Source organism: Agelaius phoeniceus, chromosome 3, assembly GCF_051311805.1.
Source record: "Agelaius phoeniceus isolate bAgePho1 chromosome 3, bAgePho1.hap1, whole genome shotgun sequence".
NCBI lineage: Eukaryota > Metazoa > Chordata > Aves > Passeriformes > Icteridae > Agelaius > Agelaius phoeniceus.
Genome location: NC_135267.1, coordinates 59,931,736 through 59,954,847, shown reverse-complemented (window position 1 = coordinate 59,954,847; position 23,112 = coordinate 59,931,736). Strand labels below are relative to the sequence as shown.

Below are 23,112 nucleotides of genomic sequence, written 5' to 3'. Positions count from 1 at the left end.
CTAATCAACAAAGCTTATGTCAGTTCTTTACTTTTCTCTGAAAATGTAAAACAAGTCAAACAGTTCCAGTCACTCAGACAATAAGAAAAACACAGTGAACATGCTGTTGCACCATGAGCTGACACCAAAATACATGTTTTAGAATAAGTGATTTATTAGGGCAGAATTGAAAAATATTATATCTTTCGTTTAGCAGAAGATTTTTGAGAAAGGTACAGTTGATGCTGTTATAATAATCTCAAAACTTAGAGCTGAAGTTTTCTTCTGTGTGGTTAATGTTGAAATGAACTGCATGTATTAAACAACCAGCGGAAGAATGTTCCAAAATGCAGTGGTTTACTTACAAAATTCTTAGGTTCACACTCACATGAGATTAGGACTAAAGAAGCTATGAAATTGCCAGTGCTGGTCATTATGAATGCCCAGGGAGACCTCAGGAGAAAAGGTTGGTTAAAAAACAGTATCTTAGACATTAGTGAACTAGGAGCTCAAATGTAAGTTATAAACATTTTGTATTTTTAAAGCAAATCAGGAAAATAAATTTAGAAATATTTTGTTTTAAAAAGTAGCAAAAGTTAAGAACTAATTTCCCACAGGAAAATCATCTGCAAACTACTAGAAAAAAATGTGAGCATGATCTCCAGAAAGTGAAGAATAACATGAGTTTAGTCTTCGGAAAAAAATGTAAAACTCTTCTGAAGAGGCAATTGGGGAAGGAAAGGTTACGTTTTAAGACTGCTTTTTAATTCATCCTGAATAACTCTCTATAGTGTTTCAACAGTTTCCTAGCATCTCTTAATGTGAAACATAGCTAGTCTGAATTCAGACATCTACACACTTTATTTACATTTCTAACAAGTAATGAAAATATAAAACAAGTGCCAACTGCTTATTAGTGAAAATTATGCAGATATTGAAATAGATTAAAACAAGACCAGAAATACAAGAAAGTGACAATTCTAGCACTAATGTAAGTTAAAAAATGGGTTTTTTTCTGAAACTCCTCCAAAAACAGCATGGTGAGGGGAACTATAAAGGTGTATATGTTGGAAACACTGAGTAATTTCATAATATATTAAATATTATGTTAACAGACCTGAAATACAGATAATTTTGATGTTTAGCAAAATCAGACCCTTCATCTGTGCTGCAGTACTGAATGAGAATCCTTTGAGGCTAAATCTCCTTGCACTTACCCAAAGATGTAATTGATTAAAATTTTAAAACACCTTTTAAAACTTGGTTTCCTGATACACAGTGCAGAGCATTGAACTGGAAAAGCTGAAGTGTTGGCATCATGCCCTGTAGGCAACAGCTGATCCTGTGATTTTAGTCTTATCCAGTGGGTCACTGTTAAATGCTTTTCTATTTCCTTGTACACAGCCTACTTAAGGATTCTTTCTCTCTCCCTTACGAATACTCATCTAGGTTGCATCAGCCCTTGTTACATATCTTACAAAATCTAAACACACCCTTTTGCCACTGCATCTAACAACAAAACCTGACTACTGTTCATTGGCTACTTTTCATAAGAACAGCCATGGGATATTAGGGCCTCTATAGGGGCAAGAGAATCTTTTACTTGCATGAGCATCTGGATTCCTTCTGTCCTGGCGTGAAAGCTCTGCCAAAGAGAAGCTGCCATGTTGTATACTCCACAAAGCAGTTGGAAAGATGGGGAAAGGGATTGCTTTTCCCTCTCTGTGTAAACAAGCCCTTTATTCTACAACCATATTAAGAGGTCACAGAAGCATTGGTCTTGAGAGGGCACTGGCAAAGGGCTGGAGAGTAGCTGCAGGCAAGGCAAAATGAGAAGTTATCTCCACTGGTGCAATTTTTCACCATTACTTGGAAAGATCACTTGTGGTCAGAGTGAAAAATTCTGAAATTGCAGTCCTGAGTGCCATGCTAAGCTGTTACCTATTCCATGCTGGCTCCTGGACGTTATAACAACTTCATCATTTAATTTTTTAAGTTTCCCATTTATTGTCTTTGAAGAAGTACCTAATCATACACTTTTGGTCAGTTTTATGGGAGTGATCTGGTTTCTGTGCTCTTCCAGAGCTTGTCTGGTTTCGTTCACATATGGTATTAGATAACGCATTTGCATTCTGTTCCAAATTAGGATCCTTCTTACACTTTGAGCTCCAGTACCCCAGAATTAGTCTTGTTTAGTACCTAACTTTTATACATCTATACAGAATTACAGAATGGTTGGGGTTGAAGGGACCTCCAGAGATCATCTGGCCCAACACCCTTTGTCAAACAGGACCATGTACAGCAGATTGTCCAGGACTATATTCAGGTTGATTTTGAGGGTCTAAGGATGGAGACCTTAGAACTTCCCTAGACAGTCTGTCCCAGTGCTCAGTCACCCTAACAGCAAAAAAGCATTTCCTGGTATTCAGAGAGAATCTCCTGTTCTTCAGTTTGTGCCCATTGCCTCTGTTCCTGTCAGTAAGCACCACTGAGTCTGCTTTGCACCCTCCCTTGAGGCAGCATTTTTCACCTCTCAAATAATGTAGTGCTAACTGTCATACATGATTTCAGTTTTAAATAATCCTTGTCATCAAGTCTGCTTTCCTGACCTAAGTATAGGTACTGTACTTGTTTCCTTAATTCTACATTTTCTGTAGATGTTTTCAGTTGTCATCTGCAACAGTTGAAGAAATCTCCATACACTAAGTATAGAATTTCTGGTGAGAAATAATTCCACTCTGAATTTTCATTGGTGGTTTGACATTTTCCCATTTCTTTAGCAATTTTGGTCCCTTTTCTGAATATCCTTTATAAGTTAGTTGAGGCTCCCTGTTTGTTTGAAAGCTTACAACAAGCTGATGCTTCATACTCTTTCTTGCCTCATTTACCAGTCCTTCAGTATATTCCTTTTAGGTTCTTTTGCTGCTCTCTCTGTGATAGTGTTCATTAGGTTGGTATTTGCCACCTACAGTACCATAACCTGCTGTCTTCTGTGATGGGTTTTCCCCCATGTGTAGTTGTAATGGTGCTGGAACAACACTCCCATTTACAGCACTTCCCTTCCCAGCCTTTCTGTGATTGTCCACAGTTGCCTTCTGCACCACCTAGCTAATATGAACGTGAAAAAAATGCATCCAAAATCCTCACCATAGTGAAGGTCCAAAACATGCTCAGTCTGCTACTATTAAATATTGATTTACCTTGTTATTAAAGAGGTTTCCTGGTTGTTTTGGCTTTGTGGGCTTTATTTTAATGGACATATGCAGTGGGGCAGTATTGGGGGGATAGCATGCAGTATCTTTCTTTTTGAAAGTGCAATAATGTACTTCGTGCTTGTAGGACATTGCTTATTACCAAGCCTTATCTGCTGAACAGTTGCAGACAGAAGCTGCTAAAATTCATCCCAGCACTTCAGCCACCCAGGAGTTTTATGAACCTGGCTTAGAATCATCTGCTAGTGCCAAATTGGATGATTTGCAGCGTTCGTGGGAAACACTGAAAAATGTGGTAAGTTTGCATTTGGAGACTTCAAAATAGTTGTCTAGCTTGTAAGGAATAGAATTCAAATCGCTGGCACATATATTCTTCCCTGCAGTTTTGGTTTTCAAATGGTAACTTTAATTGTTAGTTGGGATATATTATTTTTGTTCTTTGTTTGAAGCCTGTGCAAGATGGACCTCCATTAATAAAAATAAGAGTCATTAAAGCTGCTCGTTGGCTTCAGAAATATTGACTATTGACAGACTGTGTTCCATAATCTATTAGGGATATCCAGTCATTTTGGTTGAGTAGCTAAAGAAGGCCCAGAATCCAGTTTGTCCAGTTTGTACTGGATCAACACATTTGTGTGTAGTTTTGCAGCATAATCATTCAGTGATGCATGAGAATGGTCAGAGTCTTGATCACATGCTAAAAAATTTAATTCCTTTCAGTACAGTAGCTGTTTCGGGGTATTAGTAGCTATGTGTCTAGCAAGTAGTGCACATCCATGTTTGAGTGCATGAAATCTAAAATAATGCATGAGAATGGGCATAGATTTTCCCTGCTTTATTGATATCTATTTCTTTTAAGCAGCAGAACCTAGAATTTTACTGATGAAATTTTAAGCAAATAAATATTTTTAATATGGATGTTTTGCTTTGTAAGTTATACTCTTGAAAACTTGTTGCAAGTTTTTTTGCTTTAGTGTCTTAAGCCTAGAGACATATGAAGCAGACTAAATAGCAGAATTTATACCTCCCATTCTTTTTCAGATCAGTGAAAAGCAGCGCACACTCTATGAAGCTCTTGAGCGTCAACAGAAATATCAGGACACACTCCAGTCTATATCCACAAAAATGGAGACCACTGAAATGAAACTAAATGAGAGTTTGGAACCAGCCAAAAGCCCAGAGAGCCAGATGGCTGAACATCAGGTAAAATCTTTTATGTGAAGAGGAGAGGAAGAGCGCACATTGCCTGCATATCTTTTGTTCTGTTTTTTAGACAGTAACCTTCTTCATGGCTGGATATCTCAAACACATGCATTTGTTGCTTGAACCTTCTCTGTTAACTGTATGTCTTGCTTTTCTGACTTCCTGCTGTTGTAAAGGTGGTGTGATGGGGATTCTTTTAATAAGGAGCCTTTTTGAAAGAAATAGAATAGATCATAAGAGTTTGTCCAGTTGAAATTTTCAGCAAAAGCTTTTGTCCAAGACTGTGTCCAATGACAGCTATACATACTGTTCTTCAGTATCATTGCTGAAGAATATTTATAATGTTGCCAAATTTACTAAAATCATAACCAATGCTGATGCATTATAGATTGATCAAAATACATTTTTCACCTCGTTAAACAAAACATATCAAAAACTCCCTCACAAGGGAAGTCTGAATAATAAGAGCATACTTTATTAAGTAATGCATCTGATATAGGTCTGAGTTGTAATCACCTAAGCCTTCTATCTGATAGCTTGAACCCATCTAATCTGTCGGAATTCAGAGATTTATTCCGTGGTGCAAAATAAGTTCCTACTTATTCTTATCCTATGAACCAGGTTTCAAGATACCTCTAAAAGGATGGTGCCATGGAATAAATCTCTAAATATTTACGTATATTGCTGGATGTTCTTTATCCAGTTAGAAAGTTTTAGGCTGGAAGCTGAAACATGCCCTTATTTTTCTCCAAACACACACTCACTCACTTCTTCATCATCTTCACTGTGAATACTAGAATGCCCTACACATAATTTATTGGAAGAATGGATTTCCATTTTCCAAAATAATTCCTTGTGATATGCTTGAAATTCAAGATATGTAATTAAATGCATATTTAAGTAACCAGATACCTGATCCTGACTCAAGCCTCTAAAAGCAGGACTCAGTCCTTATGGAATACCATCTCTGCCATGCTGGTAGTGATGGTCTGCTCTACTCTTGTGTTCCTGGTGCTCCTCGAGATAGTTGTCTTGAATTTTATATTTAGTCTGTGTCTCCTGAAATACTTCCTTCTTGCTGGTAAGTGAAGCAAATGCATCCTCTGCTCTCATTTCTTAATAGGCTTTGATGGATGAGATTTTAATGTTGCAAGAAGAAATCAGTGAGCTTCAGACATCATTGGCCCAGGAGCTTGTTTCAGAACCACTGGATGTGGAAGGTGCTGATCAAATGGCATTGCAGTCCACCCTCACAGTCTTGGCAGAGCGAATGGCCACAATTCGAATGAAGGCATCAGGAAAACGACAGCTATTAGAGGTACAAGAAAAAACATCACCAATATTTTTAGTCAACATAAAAAAAAAAGCAATTTTCAGTTTTGCTTATTTCTCACAATTCCTTTCAGTAATAAATAATCATTCTTTTTTTAGTGAGCCCCTCATCTTAGTGCTAAGTGATGAGCAGCCAGCAAGAACTTGGAACACACAAATATTATATATGTTCTAAGTTTCTTCTGGCTTCATATATAGCCATATGGAGATATATATACACACATTCACACACACACATATATATATGTGTGTGTGTATATATATATATATATATATATATATATATATATATATATTTGTGTGTGTGTGCATAAATGAAACACAGATATTAAAAATTACATTGTCTACAATATACTTTTGAGGAATCACCTCTCCAAGCTGCTAGACAAGAGAAGAGGAAAGCTTAAACAACAAACAGCTCCTCTTCCAAATCTTTGCATTGTTGTCTACTCTCATCTTCCCAGTGATTTCCATGGAGGATGCACCCTTTTATTTCTTTGCCTACCAACTTTACTAAAAATTCTTTAATACTAAGGGGATTTTTACAAGCTCTTTACAAACAGGAGTGTTGCTGCCTATGTTATACAGGTGAGAACATGCAATCATGCTAAAGCTGGTTACAGTTTGGCTACTTTGAACACTTCAGGGCAGCTTTATTACTGTACTGTTAAGGACTGCAGCAGTGAATTCACAAACACAGCAACTACTGCCTTCATATTTTCCATCATCAATTGATTCAGAGAAGCAGAGTGAGAATTGGCTGTGTGCATCTAAGGCATGGTGCTTAGTGACCAGCTGAGTTTAAACCAAGACACTGGATTACAGGAGAGTCTCAGGGTGCTTCAGCTGCTTTAGTTCTGACCAGTCACCTAGGACAGTGAAGAGGTCATTAGAAAATATCTTTTTTAGTTTTAAAATAACGAAGTTATTTTATGTGCTATGTGCTAAGCTTTTCCTTCCCAGAAGAAAAATAGCTTTTAATTTAAAATGAAGGGTTGGAAGTAGGATAGGGGATCTAGCTGTTTATAGCTTGCACCCCATACAAGATCTAACAAACATCTTGGTAGTGCTTAGGAAATGCTAACTAATAATTTCAAGATAAAGCATGAGTGGTATATTACTCTTAACTGTGGTTAGGATACTTTGACACTATACCACAAGTATTCCCTAATAATCCTAGCTAGGAAATATATATGATATGTGGACAATATGCAGTAATTTAACCTGTGTACTTCATAGCTCTGATTTCACAGATAAAATCTTCCAGAACACCCCAGGGAAGTAAATGTAGAAATGAAGGTAAAATAATTGATGAAAATATTTTGCTGGTGAGGATGTGGACTGGTAATATTGTTCTTTCTGTGGACCTAATTCAAGTAACTAGCATTTGAGAACTCTTCAGGTCTGGATTATTTAAGACTTCTAAAAACTATCATTATTTTTTAAATTGTTCTAAAAGCAATTTTTAATTTTTAAGTTGAAATTGAACATGCAGAAAAGCTGTGCAAACACTTCTCCATGTGATGAAGTTGCCCTGAACATTTGAATCTGAATTTCCTTACAAAGTGTTGTAGGTTGACCCTGCTAGCAGCCAAACATCCACCCTCACTCCTCTCTTCTGAGATGGTTAAAAATAGAAGGCAGACAAAAAGAATCATGGATCAAGATAATGACAGCTTAAATAGGGTAAGGAAAAGCTGTGCATGCAAGCAGGGAATGAGGAACTTACCCACTACTACCCAATCAGCAGGCAGATGTTTAGCTACTTTCCTGGAAAGCTCACCACGTGTTTCTTGGGAAGATGAGCACCATAACCATATTGCCTCTCCCTCTCTTTCCCTGGGCTTTTTTTGATGAGCATGATCTCATCTGGTGTGGAGTGTCCCTTTGGTCAGTTCAGATTCACTGTCCTGGCTATCTCCTCTCCCAGCATTGTCCATCCCCAACCTATTGGCCTTTGTCAGGGGCAGATAGAAAGCCTTTATGCTGTGCTCAGCAGTAGCCATAACATTGCTGTGTTATCAGCACAGATTTAACCACAGCTGCAAAGCACTGCACAGGCTGCAATGAAGTTAACTCCATTCCAGCCAGATCGAATTCAATCTTTTCCCCCTGTTCCATAATATTTGCACCATGCTTAGGTTTTACATTATCTGATACTAAGTATCCTCTGACCATCCTATTTGTTTTTTTATCCACGAAATCCCCTCTATTCTCTCCAGAACTCAGTGTCTCTCTTGTACTGGGGAGCATAGAACTAGACACAGTACTCTAGGTGTAGACTCACCAGTGTTAAGTAGAGGGGCAGGATCATCTCCATCATCCTGGTGAGAACACTCCTAAAGCAGCTCCAGACACCACTGGCTTTCTTTCGCACATTGTTGGGTTATGTTCAATCTGGAGTCCACCAGGACACCCCTTCTTCTCTTCTGCCAAGCTACTTCCCATCTGCTTAGCCTCCAGCCTATACTCGGTGCAGGGGGTTGCTCCCCTGCAGCTACAGGGCCTCACACTTTCCTTTCTTCCTGTCAGCTCATTTTTATTGCCTTTCAGGGTCCACCTAGATGGCAGAATAGCCCTCTGACTATCAGCCACTCCTCCCATTTTGTGTCATTAGCAAATTTTTTGAGGTCATTACTGTCCACTCACTAGACTTTGTGCCACTGATCACTGTGCCCTGGCCACAGCTGTTCAGTCAGTTTTCAGATTCATATGGGAAAATTAAAGGGTGAGCAAGACTTGGTGATCACTCCCTGTCTTTCCAATGGATGGATGAGCTGATGGATGGACCTGTGTTGCTGTGATATCAGCAGCCATTGAAGCTAGTGAAGCTTCCACTCCCCATGGCTCAGGGATCCTCTGTGAGGCCAGAGAAGGTAGACAGCTCTTTAGGCTTCTCTTTACCCATGTGACTGTACCAAGGCTCCACCCATACTTGTTTGGTCCTTGAAGTACCCTTCTTGTGCCCCTCTTGAGACAGTAAAGCTGACTAACAGCCTGCTGCCATAAAAGGCAAAGTTGCTTTCCTTCCCCAGCAACGCACTCTCAGCTCTGTGTGTTCCTTTTCTTCATGTGCATCTTTCTTCCTGAGCAAGCAGTGCTGCACTGATTGAGCAAACTGAATCAATGTGTGGGGAAACCCACAAGACAGCAGCAAAAGGAGGCAGAAAAGACCTCACCTTTAGAAAGCTGTAATAGCAGAGTTCTACTGAAGAAAGTAGAAATAAAGTGGCTGAACTGAAACAGAATTTCAGTCATCAGAAAAACACACTCATCAATTGAAAGAAATAATACTTTTTAAAAGATAGGTCTTAATATATCTTAGAAATCCTGCATAGGATTTGTGCAAAATAGAGAGGAACAACTTTTTAGAAGTGACTGTTATGATTTATTTCTCCTAAAAAGTAAAATATAATTTGTACCTCTAGGAAAAACTGAATGAGCAGCTCGAAGAACAGCGGCAGGAGCAGGCTCTCCAGAGGTACCGGTGTGAAGCTGATGAGCTTGACCACTGGCTACTCAGTACCCGAGCAACGCTGGACACCACTCTGCTTCCTGCAGAGGAACCTATGGACATGGAAGCACAGCTGGTAGACTGTCAGGTAAAATATTAAGACAATTATTGAGTTGAATGAGCCAGCATGTTTGTGGAGAAGTTTCTGAGCTCTTTAGCATCTTCTGTATGTTCAGTAAGCTTCCTCAAAGGTTTGTGAAACAAAATATAGCTTGTTCCTAATTTCTCATTAGAGATTGCAAACAGCACTTTAGAAAGCCCATGTGAACGTAGCAGAAAGAAAACAAAATGTCCTGACTGCAGAAAGATTTGAAGTTCCACATCTTTCAGATGTAGTTATGTTTAGCTTTAAAGGCATTGCATTTACTTCAATTACTGTTTTTGCTCCCCTTAACCTGATATTGTTGAACAGCTCACCTGACAGGTGTGAAAACACCTGCAGTGTACTTTCCTACACGTCCTTTTCCAGCTGAAGAACATACTGGCACTAGTGCTGTGTTTTCTTCAGGAAAAATCCTTACATACATGCAAAAATAAAGGATAATCATCAGTATGTGATGGTTTTATGGCTTGAAGGTTAATCTACTCAGAGTACCAAAACAACCAAGGAGGGACATGTTGCTGCAATAAGAATTTTTGCAAATACTTTTATTAACAAGACTTAGATCCTTCATAAAATCCAGGTTGTCAAATTATTGGGAGTTTTCTATTTTTAAATGATAGTTTAGAATTATATGATCATTATAATTAAAATTACAAAAGAGACAATAGACAGACGGACAAAAGAGCACTTTTCTTATTAAAGAATGATGACCTTAATTATTTTAGGCTAAATGAGAGTTAAGTTTCTTGCAAGTCTGAAGAATTTCCACTGACAATAGTTCATCATTGGAATTTTCAGTCTGCTTAATCTGAAGAGTCCTTTCATCACCTGTCCTTGAGAGCCCTTTGTTGTATGTAGATAAACCCTATGAACTTTAACAAAGTAGTGTTTTTTTAATAGACTCTGTAGGAAACTCTAAAAGAAAAGTTAACTTTGTGGAAGAGTTAATACTGCTTTTCTTTTGCTGCTTCTCAAAACTTTAATGCAGTAAGTTTTATATATATTTTTTCTGCTTTTTAGAAGCTCTGGCGATCTTATTTTGCACGTATTCCTTCAAGAGAAATATTTCTAAATTCATACTTGACGGTTGCTATGGAAACGAAAGCATTTCATGTCAGGCTAGGTTTTTGAGCAAGACTTGTTTGAGCATTGAATCTGGGAGATCAAAATATGCACAATGTCTCTAATACATGAATGGTTAATGGAATGTCAGGGAAGTAGCTTTTGAGAATAAACATGCCAGAGATTTGTCACTTTAAGTCTCTCTTTAGACGAAAGAGGATTATACAGAAATCCTTAAGTCCATCATGCACCAATCAGAAAGAGCAAATAGTGACAGGAGAAGCTTATCAACACAGCCAGAGCAACACATAGGAGGAGGTAGGAAGCACTTGACTACGTCTAAATGAATGAAGAGGAAAGAAGTAGCTCTGGCTGCGTGCTTCATTTCTTGTCACCAATGGATGTCAGTCTCACTTCTTAGCCTTTACCTTTAATATGCAAATAAAGAGCATCTCCTCTACAACAAATTATTTGTTTCAAGTAACTTTTTAATTTCCTATTTTGAAAAGGGTTGCAAGCTGAAATGGCAAATACAAACATTTGCAAGCATATTCTAAAGAACTCTGAATGGGACTGGAAGGCAAAGCAATGCTAGTCTGACTTTCTCTTAGTTTGGACACGGGTGAGGTAGGCCACAGGTGGTCTTGCCTGAAAACATCACAAGTGCTGGAAAATGTATGAATTCGGGTCTTTGTTTTTGCTGCTGCAGAACATGCTGGTTGAAATAGAACAGAAGGTGGTAGCCTTGTCAGAGCTGTCTGTGCACAATGAGAACTTGCTTATGGAAGGGAAGGCTCACACCAAGGACGAGGCAGAGCAACTGGCTGTGAAGCTCAGGACACTGAAGGGCAGCCTTCTAGAGCTGCAGAGGGTGCTCCACGACAAACAGATCAACATTCGGGTGAGTGGCTCCTTCCAGCTGTTCTCATGGTGGGCAGGAGTTTGGGGATTTCATAGCAACTTTATGCAACTGGGAAAAAAGAGTGAAAGTGTTGCACTGATTCAGTTTGAGTTATTCATCTTTAGTTAGTAAATGGAATTATAGCTCCAAAATAAATAGCTGTCTAGAAAACTTTAGTTGATAATTTTCAAGTTAACACAGCTTTATGGTAAAGCTATCCTAACCTCAGTATCTTCACTGAAAGGACAATAATAAAATAGATAGATGGTTAGCTTGGTCTGGATATAGTCTATTCCTGTTTCCAGTCTGTTTAGATTGTGTATGGTCTGGGGCAGGATTACTCTCCCCAACCAAAGAATGATCCTAAATATTTTTTTTTCATGGTGTGCACAACACAGTGAACAGATAACATAAGGGAACATTTTTAATTATGGCTAATACTTGGTGGCATCAATATACCAAATACAACATTATATAAGCAAAAATTCATTTAACCTCAGTCTTGCCCTAGGTTTCTATTCTTAGCAGCTTTGGTCTGCTCATTGCCACTAATACATTGTATTTAACAGTTGCTTTTGATCATTCTTTAGGTCAAACTAGCATGTGGAGAACCGAATACATACAAGAAACCCAACCATGTAATGTGACTGACTGGTTTTGAATTTGCTTGCCCTGCTGTGACTCCCTCCCCCCCTTTTCTTTTAATTCTTTTCTTGGCTTTGCTGTGCAAATTAAACATGATAAGCTTCAAAGATTTCTGGCTTGTAATGCAGATTAAAGTCTACTGAGACGTTAGCTTGAAAAGTCACTTGGTGTTCTGAGAACTATTTTTAGTCCAAAGCAACTGCATAGCTTTAAAACTTCACATGATTTCGGAAAAACAGAGAAATAAAAAATAAAGGAGACTCCCCCCCACAGGTATTCCTTCCTATTGCCTCTAAGATGAACTAACTTTAATATTATTCTTGCTTATTAAACCTCATGACTAGGCAAATGAAAAGTTACCAACACGATGTGGGCACATAATGTTGTTTGTTCTCATATATTACCTGTGAAGTGAAAAGGCGTCACAGAGTTTTTTGCTAAATTTTAAAATACTTTAAAATATTTTAAAATACAGTGATGGGATTTAGTTTACTTCTTAAAACAGATTTTTGGATGATCTTCTAAAATCTAAAATAACAACAAAATAATTTCCAGATGTAGAATATGAATCATTTAAGATGGTGCATAAATGCAAGATTCAAGTTTCTTTATGTATTTCAGGTCTTTCTTTGACTTCATTTACAGATCATGTAAGAAAATAGACACAGGCAGTATAGCGTCTTTTAATCTTCACTGAGCAATTTTTTTTCAGATGAAAAGTTCAATAATGTCATGTTCTAAACACTGAGGACTGCGGCCAAGAACATCAGATGTCCCAAATTCTATCCAATGCCAGTATTAACCTTGAGAAATATTGCAAGCTAACAGCACTGTTATTCATGCATGTAAAAAACTCAGATTTTTACATGTCTCCAGATGTTCTGATAACCTCATAATAGACCAGCCTCCTTCCAAAAGAAGGAACCTCCCAAGTAGCCCTGGAAGAGTATTATAAAGACTGAGCTATATTTTCCTTAAAGCATATTTCAGCCTGTCTGTTATCCCTGTGCACAAGGCTTTTTACGAGTCCGTATGAGATTCTCTGACTTTCTTGGAACAATTTCAGTTGTCTTCTGATTTTAGTTAATGAATGTAACTAGTGATACAGAAAAGGTGACTTGGTGACCAACTGCTTTATTCATAAAATAAAGTAGTGAAACTAATCAGAAACATGCTGCAACAGGAGTGTTCCAGACTATGCTGTCTCCAAAGGCAGCACTTTGAAACACACAAAATATTGTGTCTGTTACTGTTTATTCTCTGGCTTAGGGGCAATGAAACACAGACTCCTTAAAAACCAAAGTAGAACAGATTCTGCAGTAAAAAAACCTCAACGAAACAGAGAGTGTTTCTTTACTTTTTATTGCAAATGGTTTGTAGGGGAGGAACAACTCCAGTGTCACAGGAAAAAGTGTACCTCATATAAGTTTGTATAATTCTGAAATCCTTCGAAAGATCAATTTCATCACAATCTTCTTCAGGGATTTTCCATTTATTTCTGTGCTAGACTGGACAGTAGCTGGGAATGACAGGTTCAAGCTTGTATTTCCCTGGCTGTTTAAAGGAAATGTAATACGGTTCCTTCAGACAGACTTCAAATGAAAATGCAACTGTAAATGCAAACATAAGGGTTTTTTTCAAACTTACATTCTGTAATTTGTCAATGATAAAATCTGGTTCACAAATGCTTTTGATCTAAAAAGTATGTACAGTAGGATATTTGCAAGACCTCATTGCATCAACAAATACCACAACCCCTTTTACACTCCTTGATATTGCAGGAACCATGAGACTATTAATTATGTCTTGGTATAATTCCAAAACTGTATCTTCTCAGTCCTCTTCCCTGTGAAAGAGACCCAAAATGTAACTGAAATCAACCAGCACACTCAAATGCAAGGAAGAACTAGATACTGTTCTCTAAAGAAATTTACAAGTTGAATAACTATGGTCCCTAGCATATATAAAATTAAGCAGATTTTCCCCCCCACAATTTACAGAAACATTTTCTGTTTCCTAATTTGTAATAGAAAAGCTATAATTCCAGATCTTCTTTACTTCTCACATACTATTTTCTTTGCCCAGTCTGACACTTGGTAATAACATTGTTCACACTCCAATTTCAGCTTGTCTAGAAACTTGTTCCTACAAAATAAAGTATCAGAGTTTACCCGCAAACTGGAACCTTAGTGAAACAAAGTTATTTCATAAAGCAAGGGCTAATAGTTCTTTCCAGCACCAGGTACTTCTTTTTTGTTTTGCACCTCTTAACAGTTTATATCCTCTAATCAGTCCTTTCAATTTCAGTACACTCATCATCCCCCAAAATTAAAATCTTACCCCTAGCCTTCTACTGCTTAGCTAAACTCTGCTGTTTCAGTGGCTGGTGCCAGGGTCACTGGTGGCAAAGGCCTCTCTCAGTTGTTAGCATAAGAGCACCAGGTGAGGCACCCACCCACCCTGCCTGATTTGAGAAATGTCACCTGGAAGGCAGAGTGTCTGTGGATAGGAGAGTTGCTGAACCATTTGGCAGTCTTAATCTATTTAGAATAAAGGCTGAATCATGGGCATAATAGGGATACTACAAAAGTTAAATATATAGACAAAATGGGAGAGGTATTAAGCCCCAGCTTTAGATCCTGAAGCTTTCAAAAAATACCCAAAAGGTGCAAGCTCTACAATCATCACATGATTGCAAATAATATTAAATAAGTCTAGAGAGATGTGTTCATCAAAGTAGCCTGACCTACGCGTCTGTCTTTAACATAAGGCCAAGCATGTTGAAATACCTACATTTGAATACACTGTCTGCTAAAATTATTTAAACTTTCAGCTAACATGGACTTTGGAAGCCAAGAAGTTGATAAAACATTTTTTTGAGCTATTGAGGCATTTGTTCTTTTTTGCATTGCTTACACAGAAAGCCTTTCTAATCACTCATGTTGGAGAAACATGGTAGAAACATGAATAGAAGGAACTGTTGCTTTTGCTGTGCTGTTCTAACATTCTGTGGTTTGCTCTCTCTTACTTTCTCTGCTGTTCATATCATGTCATCTGCTGTTTACCCAGTGTGTTTCTGCCAAACATAGTTATGTTATACTGATAAATCAATATTGACCAGAATGGCAACCAGAATTTTCTCCTTTTCAATTAGATTTTAAAAATTGCTTTAATTAGATAAAAATCCTGGCAGAAACAAGCCACTGAATCCCTACATTGCCAGATAAAGCTGCACCATCCTTTGCAGATGAAGGCTGGTTTTTAGAAGCAGAAGAGTCTTTAGAAACACAATCAGTCCAAGGTCTCTGACCTATGGTCTCTGATTCTGCTAAGTGCATGTTTATTTTTACATTTCTAGGGATGCTTTTCTTGCTAGTAACCAAAAACCAGTAAAAGTCAGAAATCTAAAGTCATTGCTCACTTCAGAATTTACATGGGCCAGCAACTTGAGAGGTTTTATGTAGATGAGCTGAACCTGCCTGTTCTCTTAACAATGTAGGAGATTTTTTTGAATCTTAATGTCTCTTTCTTAAAGCAGGGATCTTTACAAGAAAAGGAGGAGAGTGATCTGGACTTCGTTTCCTCACAAAGCCCCAGTGTTCAAGAATGGCTGGCACAAGCAAGAACTACTCGCTCACAGCAGCAGCAGAGTACCCTGCAGCAGCAGAAAGTTGGTGTTCTGCCTTTCTTTTACTCCCATCTTTATCTTTTACTCCCATCTTTAGATTGCACTTAATGCTATAGCTGAACCACTCTTGTTAATGTTTTCACTGAAATATTAATTTTTACACTGTTTCATACTCACTGCTTTGGTAATGATGCATCTGAGTTCCCTGTCTTATATCTGCAACAGGCAGGCTAGACTTCCTGGATGACTATGGTCAATTCACATAATCAGTAGAATAAAATTTGTCCATCAGCAGAATAAAATTGAATCAACCCTTTAAATTACTCTAAGGAGAGATGATAATACTCAAAATAATAACTTTGTCTTCATACAAGTAAAGATACATATATTACATTATGTGTTGAATGATTTGAAGATGTTCTCACTAGGGTAGGTTCCATAAACTGCATTGTATCAGTTAATTAGTTCAGTAATCCAGTTTATGAACCCAATTTTGATGTGTCCCTGGCTGGAGATTTTGAACTTCTTTTGGTGTTCAAGCAAGCCATTTTAGGAGTAGCTCAGATAACTTTGCATGACAGTTAAACAAGGTAGACATATCCTTCCAAGGCAAAACCAGTGTGTTTGAGATTTGTTCTGTTTTGTGTAACTTGCTGTGCTAGGAGCTGGAACAGGAGCTAGAAGAGCAGAAGAATCTGCTTCGGTCAGTAGCGTGCCGGGGAGGAGAGATTCTAACGCAGCAAAGCTCTACTGAAGGGCTGTCCATAAGGTGTGCTTTCATGTGTTGTTCCAAAAAGTAAATTTCTATGGCTATACTTTGTCTTCCCTATGCTTACATCCCTCTTCTGCTCATAGTCCTCTAATTTTTGTTTTATCATTTTTATACAGCACCTCGGCTGTTGAGTTCTGGTTTATAATTCAGCAGTCTGATAATACAGTTACACAAACTGTTTTGTGAGAATAGATCACCTTCAGCATTTAGAAATGCCCTTTATTCTTATTAGCCGGAATCATACTAAAATTAAAGACTAGCAAGACTCATTAGACAAGCAGTGGATCAGTTACTGTAACTTTATGGACCAGCACTGATGTGTGAATCACATCTACCTCAAACATTGGTATCTGCCATTGTAACCAGACCTTCCCAGATGAGATACTCATTGCTTAATTTTATTTTTCCTGCAATTAGCAAGTATTTTTCCTTTTGAAGCCTTAGTTTTAATGCCAGAAAGTACTTAACCAGTCTCCTTCTGTTTGAGGCTTACTTCTTGTGATGATCAAGTGATGCTGTACCATAGAAAAAAAAAACCCACAAACAAACCACCAAATAGAAAATTCTGACTGTGATTAACTGTTTACCAAAGCTAAACTCATATGCTTGTTCTTCATTAAACTATGTCCGTCATTTTGAGAAAGGAGGTGAGGAAGGAGTCAGATAAAATATTTATTTTAATTCATGCTTTGAACTAAAACTTTTTTTTATAGGTTACATTTCAATGTAGTATATATTCAGTCTGGTTTGGGGATTTTTTACTTATTTTGGGTACTTGCAACTTCATATAGTCTTTTTGAAATACATTTTATTTCATCAGATAAGAACTTCTTGCTGTTCAAACCAACCTTTGTCTTATTTTCAGAAAAACAAAACCAAAATTAACAATTCAGAGCTTTAAAAAGTAGCATTTAATTTAAATGTAGAATTTCCTAATGTAAAATTATCACTTGATATGTTTATAACTTTTGCATTTATTAAACCTTTATGCTTCTTCATATTCAGTGAGAAGCCTGATGTACTTTCTGAGGAATTAGCCTTAGAAGGTGAGAAGCCATCATCTGAAGAACAGATGAAGAGGAAATGGGAAAGCCTAAACCAGGAATTCAGTACCAAGCAGAGACTGCTCCAGAAAGCTTTGGAAAAAGAACAGCTGGTAGCTTTTTAAAATTTCTCTTTCCATTTTCTCTTTGAAAGTAGTTGTTACAACAAGAGGTGCAATATGTAGATCCATTAAAGTGCTGTAGTTAAGGCATGAGATATGGAGCAATTTGGTTTTGTGACACCTTTAAAAACTGTTACATGCTGACACCAGCACTGCTCATGTTCAAAGTGATTTGAATTGCGCTACCATCAGGTTAATGAACTGGAAAGGAAGAAAGAGCTCAGACAAAATGTTTATCTACTTATCTGACTCAGGATAATTCTGTAGCAAATCATCACTCTGGAATTGATTAGTACTCTGGCAACAGCTTAGAGTAAAACTGTTATTTTCAGTTTGAATTTATTGGTTGCATTCAATTCTTGATCTTAGTGGGTGAGGAATTTGGGGAACAGTATTTCTACTGGAAGAAATGGGGATTAATCAATTAAACTGGGGACAAACCAAAGTCTATATTAACAGACATCTTCCATTTTATTGTTAAGAGACCCAAATTCACTCTTCTTTGTATAACATTCCATTAACCAGCTTCCAAAGTTCTAAATACCTTGTATTAATTAAAGAGTAATTGATAATATTTTTGATAAAAACTAATAATTTTTACTTCTGGCTAGAAGCATTTATCCTGTATTTCTAGTGAACCTCCTGTTGAGTAATATTTATGCAAAATATTCATGACATGGAGCATTTGTGGGAGGACCATGAGCATTAGCAGGTGATAGCATCAGTCAGCAGGGAGTCTGTACAGCTGAATTTTGTGCCCTACATATGGTAGATGCATCCTAATTAGTGCTTCTCTCTCAGCAGCTTTATAGCAGACCAAACAGACTAATACCTGGAATGCCTTTGTATAAGGAGGAGACACAGGATGAAGATAAATCCTTAGTGTCACCTGTACTGGTTGAATTGAATCAGGCCTTTGAAGATGTCTCATCTGAGGTAATTTTCAGTTGTCTTTACACCTGTCCTACAGCAAAGCCACATTAACAGTTAAAACTCCTCCAGCTATGATCTGGAAATCCAGGCCTTTCCCAAATATTAGAAGTTAGGAAGACTGTCTTGTACTTCTGTGCTGATTCCTGTGGTTCCTTTTGCCCAGGCTGGACGGCTGGAGGAGACCCTGCATCTGGAGCAGAAGCTGTATGATGGTGTCACTGCCACATCTGTGTGGCTGGATGGGGTGGAAGAGCAAGTCTTTGTTGCTACAGCTCTGTTGCCAGAAGAAGAAACAGAAACTTACCTCTGCAAGCAAGAGGTGAGGGATCCATGAGTAGGAGTTTCTTTTAATTGCCAATAGTAGTGTTTAGAACAAAAGTGTTAGAATCCTGGGTAAGTGACATGTCGCTGACCTAATCTCTATGTAGCTGCAGCATTCTGCAGTTGACCATGTAGAGAATGTTGCAGAAAGCATGGACTCTTTCTTCTGTTTAACATCTAAGTATTAGCTAACACCACATTATCAAAATTGAAGCTATGTGAAAAAGAGGGAGGGATACTCTAGGATATAGAAACACCACAGGTTCATCAACATTAATTAGGGGTGAGGGAGGTGGAAAAAATTGAGGGGTGGTGAGCGGAGAGAGGCAATAGGACAAAGGAACAATGGTTTTCAACTGAAGAGGATAGATTCAGACAAGATACAAGGAAGAAATCTTTCAAAATGAGAGTGTAGAAATGCTGGAGCAGGTTGCCCAGACAGAGTGGATGTCCCATCCCTGGAAGCATTCAAATTGGCTCTGAGCATCCTGATTTAGTTGAAGATGTCCATATTTACTTCAGGAGAATTGGACTAGATGACTTTTAATCCAACCCAGATGTTTCTGTGGCTTTACATTATTTTGTTCCAGCACTTGTTTTTCCTTGGAGCATGGAATATTTTTACTATCAGAGATTAATGTAACTTCCATCTTTTTCTAGTATATGTGTATACCAGCAATGTAAAAAAAATCACTGCATCATTGCAAAATTGACTATGGTTATGGCAATGTTTCCCTGCTTTCCAGAATGTCTGATTGTCACTTCTGTTTTTCCACAAAATTAGAATCTTGTCAAAGAAATCAAAGACATAACAGAAGAAGTGGATAAGAACAAGAATTTGTTTGCTCAGATATTTCCTGACAGTAGTGATAAGAGGGTTATTATAGAAAACACTTTGGATTGTCTCTTGAGAAGACTGACCTTACTGGAGACAGTGGTAAACCAGAGATGCCACCAGATGAAAGGACGGCTCCAGCAAATCATCACATTCAAGGTATGAGGTGATGAAATTAACAGATGTCAAATGAAAATATAAAGGCTGTGAATTTTTGATGCCAAATCAAAAGAACAAGGTTGTCACAGGTTTTTTATTGAAAAATCAAATTTTTCAAGCTTATGAAAAATTTGATACCCTAATTATTACTCAAAATTTAAACTCTCCACTAGAAGGCTTCTTCAACTCATGCAATTACTGTAAAGTGATAATCTTTCTTTGCTGTCTCCCCCTGCTGGCATTACATAAAAGGAAGTCTGTGTTGTGCAAGTATTAAAAAATTCTATAAGTGGAGAAATGTGCACTCAGAAAATTTTGAAGAGAGTTGAGAAAAGCTTTCAGATCTTACTTGGTCTCTACCTTATCTCCTATTATTATTATTATTGTTATCATTATCATTGTCATTAATATATGAAGCCCTTCAGTAGGGTTTATTTTTAATTAAAACCCTCATAAATTAAAAAAAAAATATTCCTTGTGGCTTTAGTTTAGGGTCATCTTTGCATAGATTGTTACTACTAGATTTTCTTTCAAACTCCATAATTTTCCTGTGCAATCTCCCATTTTTCAATGAAAGACTTCTCTTTGCTGATGACATCAAGGTTGATTTGAATTCATTGCATTATTCTTAGAGATTTTCAGTATTTAAAATGATTATTGAATGTAAAAATAAATACTAAATCATTAATGTACCTCCCATGTAATGCTGAAAGTCTCAGAAAAATGTGCTGATAATTTTCTGTTGAGATGAGTGCAAGAAAAAGATGATTGATTGTATTTCAGCAAAATTGTTAAGTAATATTTATGTGTCTTTTCTGATAAAATTTTCTAAAATTTTCAGCTTGCGGTTAGCCCTGTAATGTGTGGAGGTCTTGTTTACTTATGTGTTATATTAGCTCAAGTTTGTATTTAAAACAACTTGCCTTAAAAAGTAACCAAGCTTGCTTACAATCATATGTAGTTGAATAAACTGCACAAGATTCATTTTTTTTACATGGAGGTAATGACCTCTTGGTAATTAATCATTTAATTGGAAGACAAAAATAGAAGTGCATTCACAGGATGTTTTAAATATGAGTTGCTTTAGCTCTTAGTCTCCATAGCTGGATTTTCAGCAATATTAAATGTTTTGCATTGGCTAATTATGATGTTTTTTTGAATCATTTTGATGCTGTAGTGTTACCATGTAATGTTTAATGCTTTAATCTTTTTGAAGCATGGAATATTTTTCAGTTGTTTTGTGCTGCAATTGTCTGTAATTTGTTGGTTTTGTCTCCTGCAGAATGATCTGAAGCTCATGTTTACATTGGTGGCTGATAACAAATACTTACTTCTACAGAAATTAGCAGAGGCAGCTGACAGACCAGAAACAGAACAAATGCAGGTACTACCACATATCTGTCACTTGGGGAGAGGGGAAGAGGTAAAGTTTTTATCCAAAGTATAAATGGATTCTAGAGAACAGTTCCTTTAAATGGGAGAACATACGTGTTCACATTAAGTATAGGAAAATGTCCAAGAGTGTAGTACACATATTTAAAAGTAAATAAAATGAAAAGTCACAACAAAAAAAAAACCTAGCAAAAGTGTCTCTCTCATCTCCCAGCTGACCTAGTACGTAGTTATGTTTATACTGGGCTGTATTTGAAAAGAGAAAACTTCAATAAACAAAACAGTCCAGAGTTTTGCTAAATTGTTTGACTATTAAACTCTATTAAGAACCAAAGGCACTTTGCCGCTCACTGGTTTATAGTGATGTCTTTAATGTAATGTCTCGTTTTAATTTAGGCAGTAATTATTATTTCTTTATCAGGAATGGCCTGAAGAATAATTAGTTACTTATATGAAAAAGTGTATCCTGTTTTCTTGTTTCTGTTTTGCCAATGAGAAAAATGAATGGAGTATGCTAAGGTGTACTTCTTATGGATATTTCTTGTTAGTGACGTCTGGTGCCAGCAGGTGGCTAAGTGGAAGAGACTTTCCCTTCAGTTAAACAGAAATACGGGACTTTATATACCTGACATTCAAATTTTGAAGGAGTTTACAACTCCTGTATGAAAAAGAGAGGTCACACTATGTCTTTATTTTCTATCTTTTGTGATGCCAAGCATTGGCAGAAATATATTTCCAGTATTATTAATTTAACCAGCTAGGAAAACAATGTGTCAGCAAAAGCAAGTGAAATTATTTGTTGCAGAAAATCTCCTTTGGCTGATAAAACATTCAAAGTTAAAAGCATTGCTGCTTGTTCAATATGTAATTAGGAAGGTAGAAGTAAGACTTTTAATCAGCCTGGTGACTTCAGTTGCATGAAGTGGAAGTTTAGTGACTGTATTGTGCAAACTCCATGCTGCTGAAAGGCAGGAGTTCTGCTTCACATACATATTTTAAAATATTTGGATAGGAAGCTTCCAGAAAGGGCCTCAACAAAGGACTTTAAATACAGGAATCTACCTCACACTTTTAATTTTGTTATAATCTGCAGCAGACACCTAAGGAAGCTTGTAGGTTGAAAAACTCATCACCTTCAGACACTTGCAGATACCAATCTATGTTCTTAAGTTGTAGTTTTCCAAGTGCAAAAGGGGAGATACAAGTAATTTTAGCCCCATCCCAGGCTTGAAAGGGAACTACACAGAGCTCTTTGCATTCATATGGTGGGTTCTGCTGTGATGATTGTTTGCTTGGTGCTCAGAGATGACAGGAACGACTGTTAATAAAAAAAAAATACATTGTTACATTAAAAAAAATTATTTTGGGCACCTACTGTATAATTAAAAACATGGAAATTCATAGCTATGTTTGGTGTAAAAAATACTAAGCATAGTATTTTATATGATACTAAAGCAGCTTGTTATTATAAAGTAATAATGATATGCTTATTTAACTTTAAGAAAAAAACTGGGCTCTCCCCACTTTTAGTTAGTACATTTCCTTCATAGCATCCTTTACAATTGCAGTACATTGAAGATGTCATTAGTACTTAGCAGGAAAAAATCTGATCATAGGCAAGCTACACTACTGTTGAAACTTAAAACTAAGCAATGTAATTTTCATATACAGGTCATACTGGAGGCAGAAGACGGTTTAAAGGAACTAGATGCTGGAATCAGTGAATTAAAGAAGCGTATAGACAAGCTACAAATTGACCAACCTTCTGTACAAGAGCTGTCTAAGATCCAGGTATGGTTCATTAGTTCCATCCTAGACCTGTCCATCCTATCATGTTTCTCATCTGTGATATCAAAGGAATGCTTCTTTTTATTGTTCATCAAGCAGTTTAGGAAATGGAATTTTAAGGCATTTCAGTATGTATAAAAGATTATGTTCTCTCTGGTTCACCTAGTT

The 23,112-nt window shown here is 37.1% G+C and overlaps 1 protein-coding gene across 9 annotated transcripts in view; it reads left to right on the top strand.

The window, feature by feature from the left end:
• SYNE1 (spectrin repeat containing nuclear envelope protein 1) overlaps positions 1-23,112 on the top strand; it is a 287,608-nt gene that overhangs the window by 194,321 nt on the left and 70,175 nt on the right. For 6 of the 9 annotated variants that reach the window (XM_077175388.1, XM_077175391.1, XM_077175389.1 and 3 more), the window contains 13 exons: positions 3,319-3,486; positions 4,233-4,394; positions 5,518-5,712; positions 9,155-9,328; positions 11,115-11,306; positions 15,487-15,621; positions 16,242-16,348; positions 17,357-17,507; positions 18,318-18,452; positions 18,613-18,768; positions 19,555-19,764; positions 21,047-21,148; positions 22,828-22,947. In XM_077175388.1, coding sequence (XP_077031503.1) covers positions 3,319-3,486; positions 4,233-4,394; positions 5,518-5,712; positions 9,155-9,328; positions 11,115-11,306; positions 15,487-15,621; positions 16,242-16,348; positions 17,357-17,507; positions 18,318-18,452; positions 18,613-18,768; positions 19,555-19,764; positions 21,047-21,148; positions 22,828-22,947 — 2,007 coding nt within the window. The remainder of the gene's footprint in view (positions 1-3,318; positions 3,487-4,232; positions 4,395-5,517; positions 5,713-9,154; positions 9,329-11,114; positions 11,307-15,486; positions 15,622-16,241; positions 16,349-17,356; positions 17,508-18,317; positions 18,453-18,612; positions 18,769-19,554; positions 19,765-21,046; positions 21,149-22,827; positions 22,948-23,112) is intronic. The other 3 variants (XM_077175395.1, XM_077175394.1, XM_077175396.1) reach the window with 2 other exon arrangements.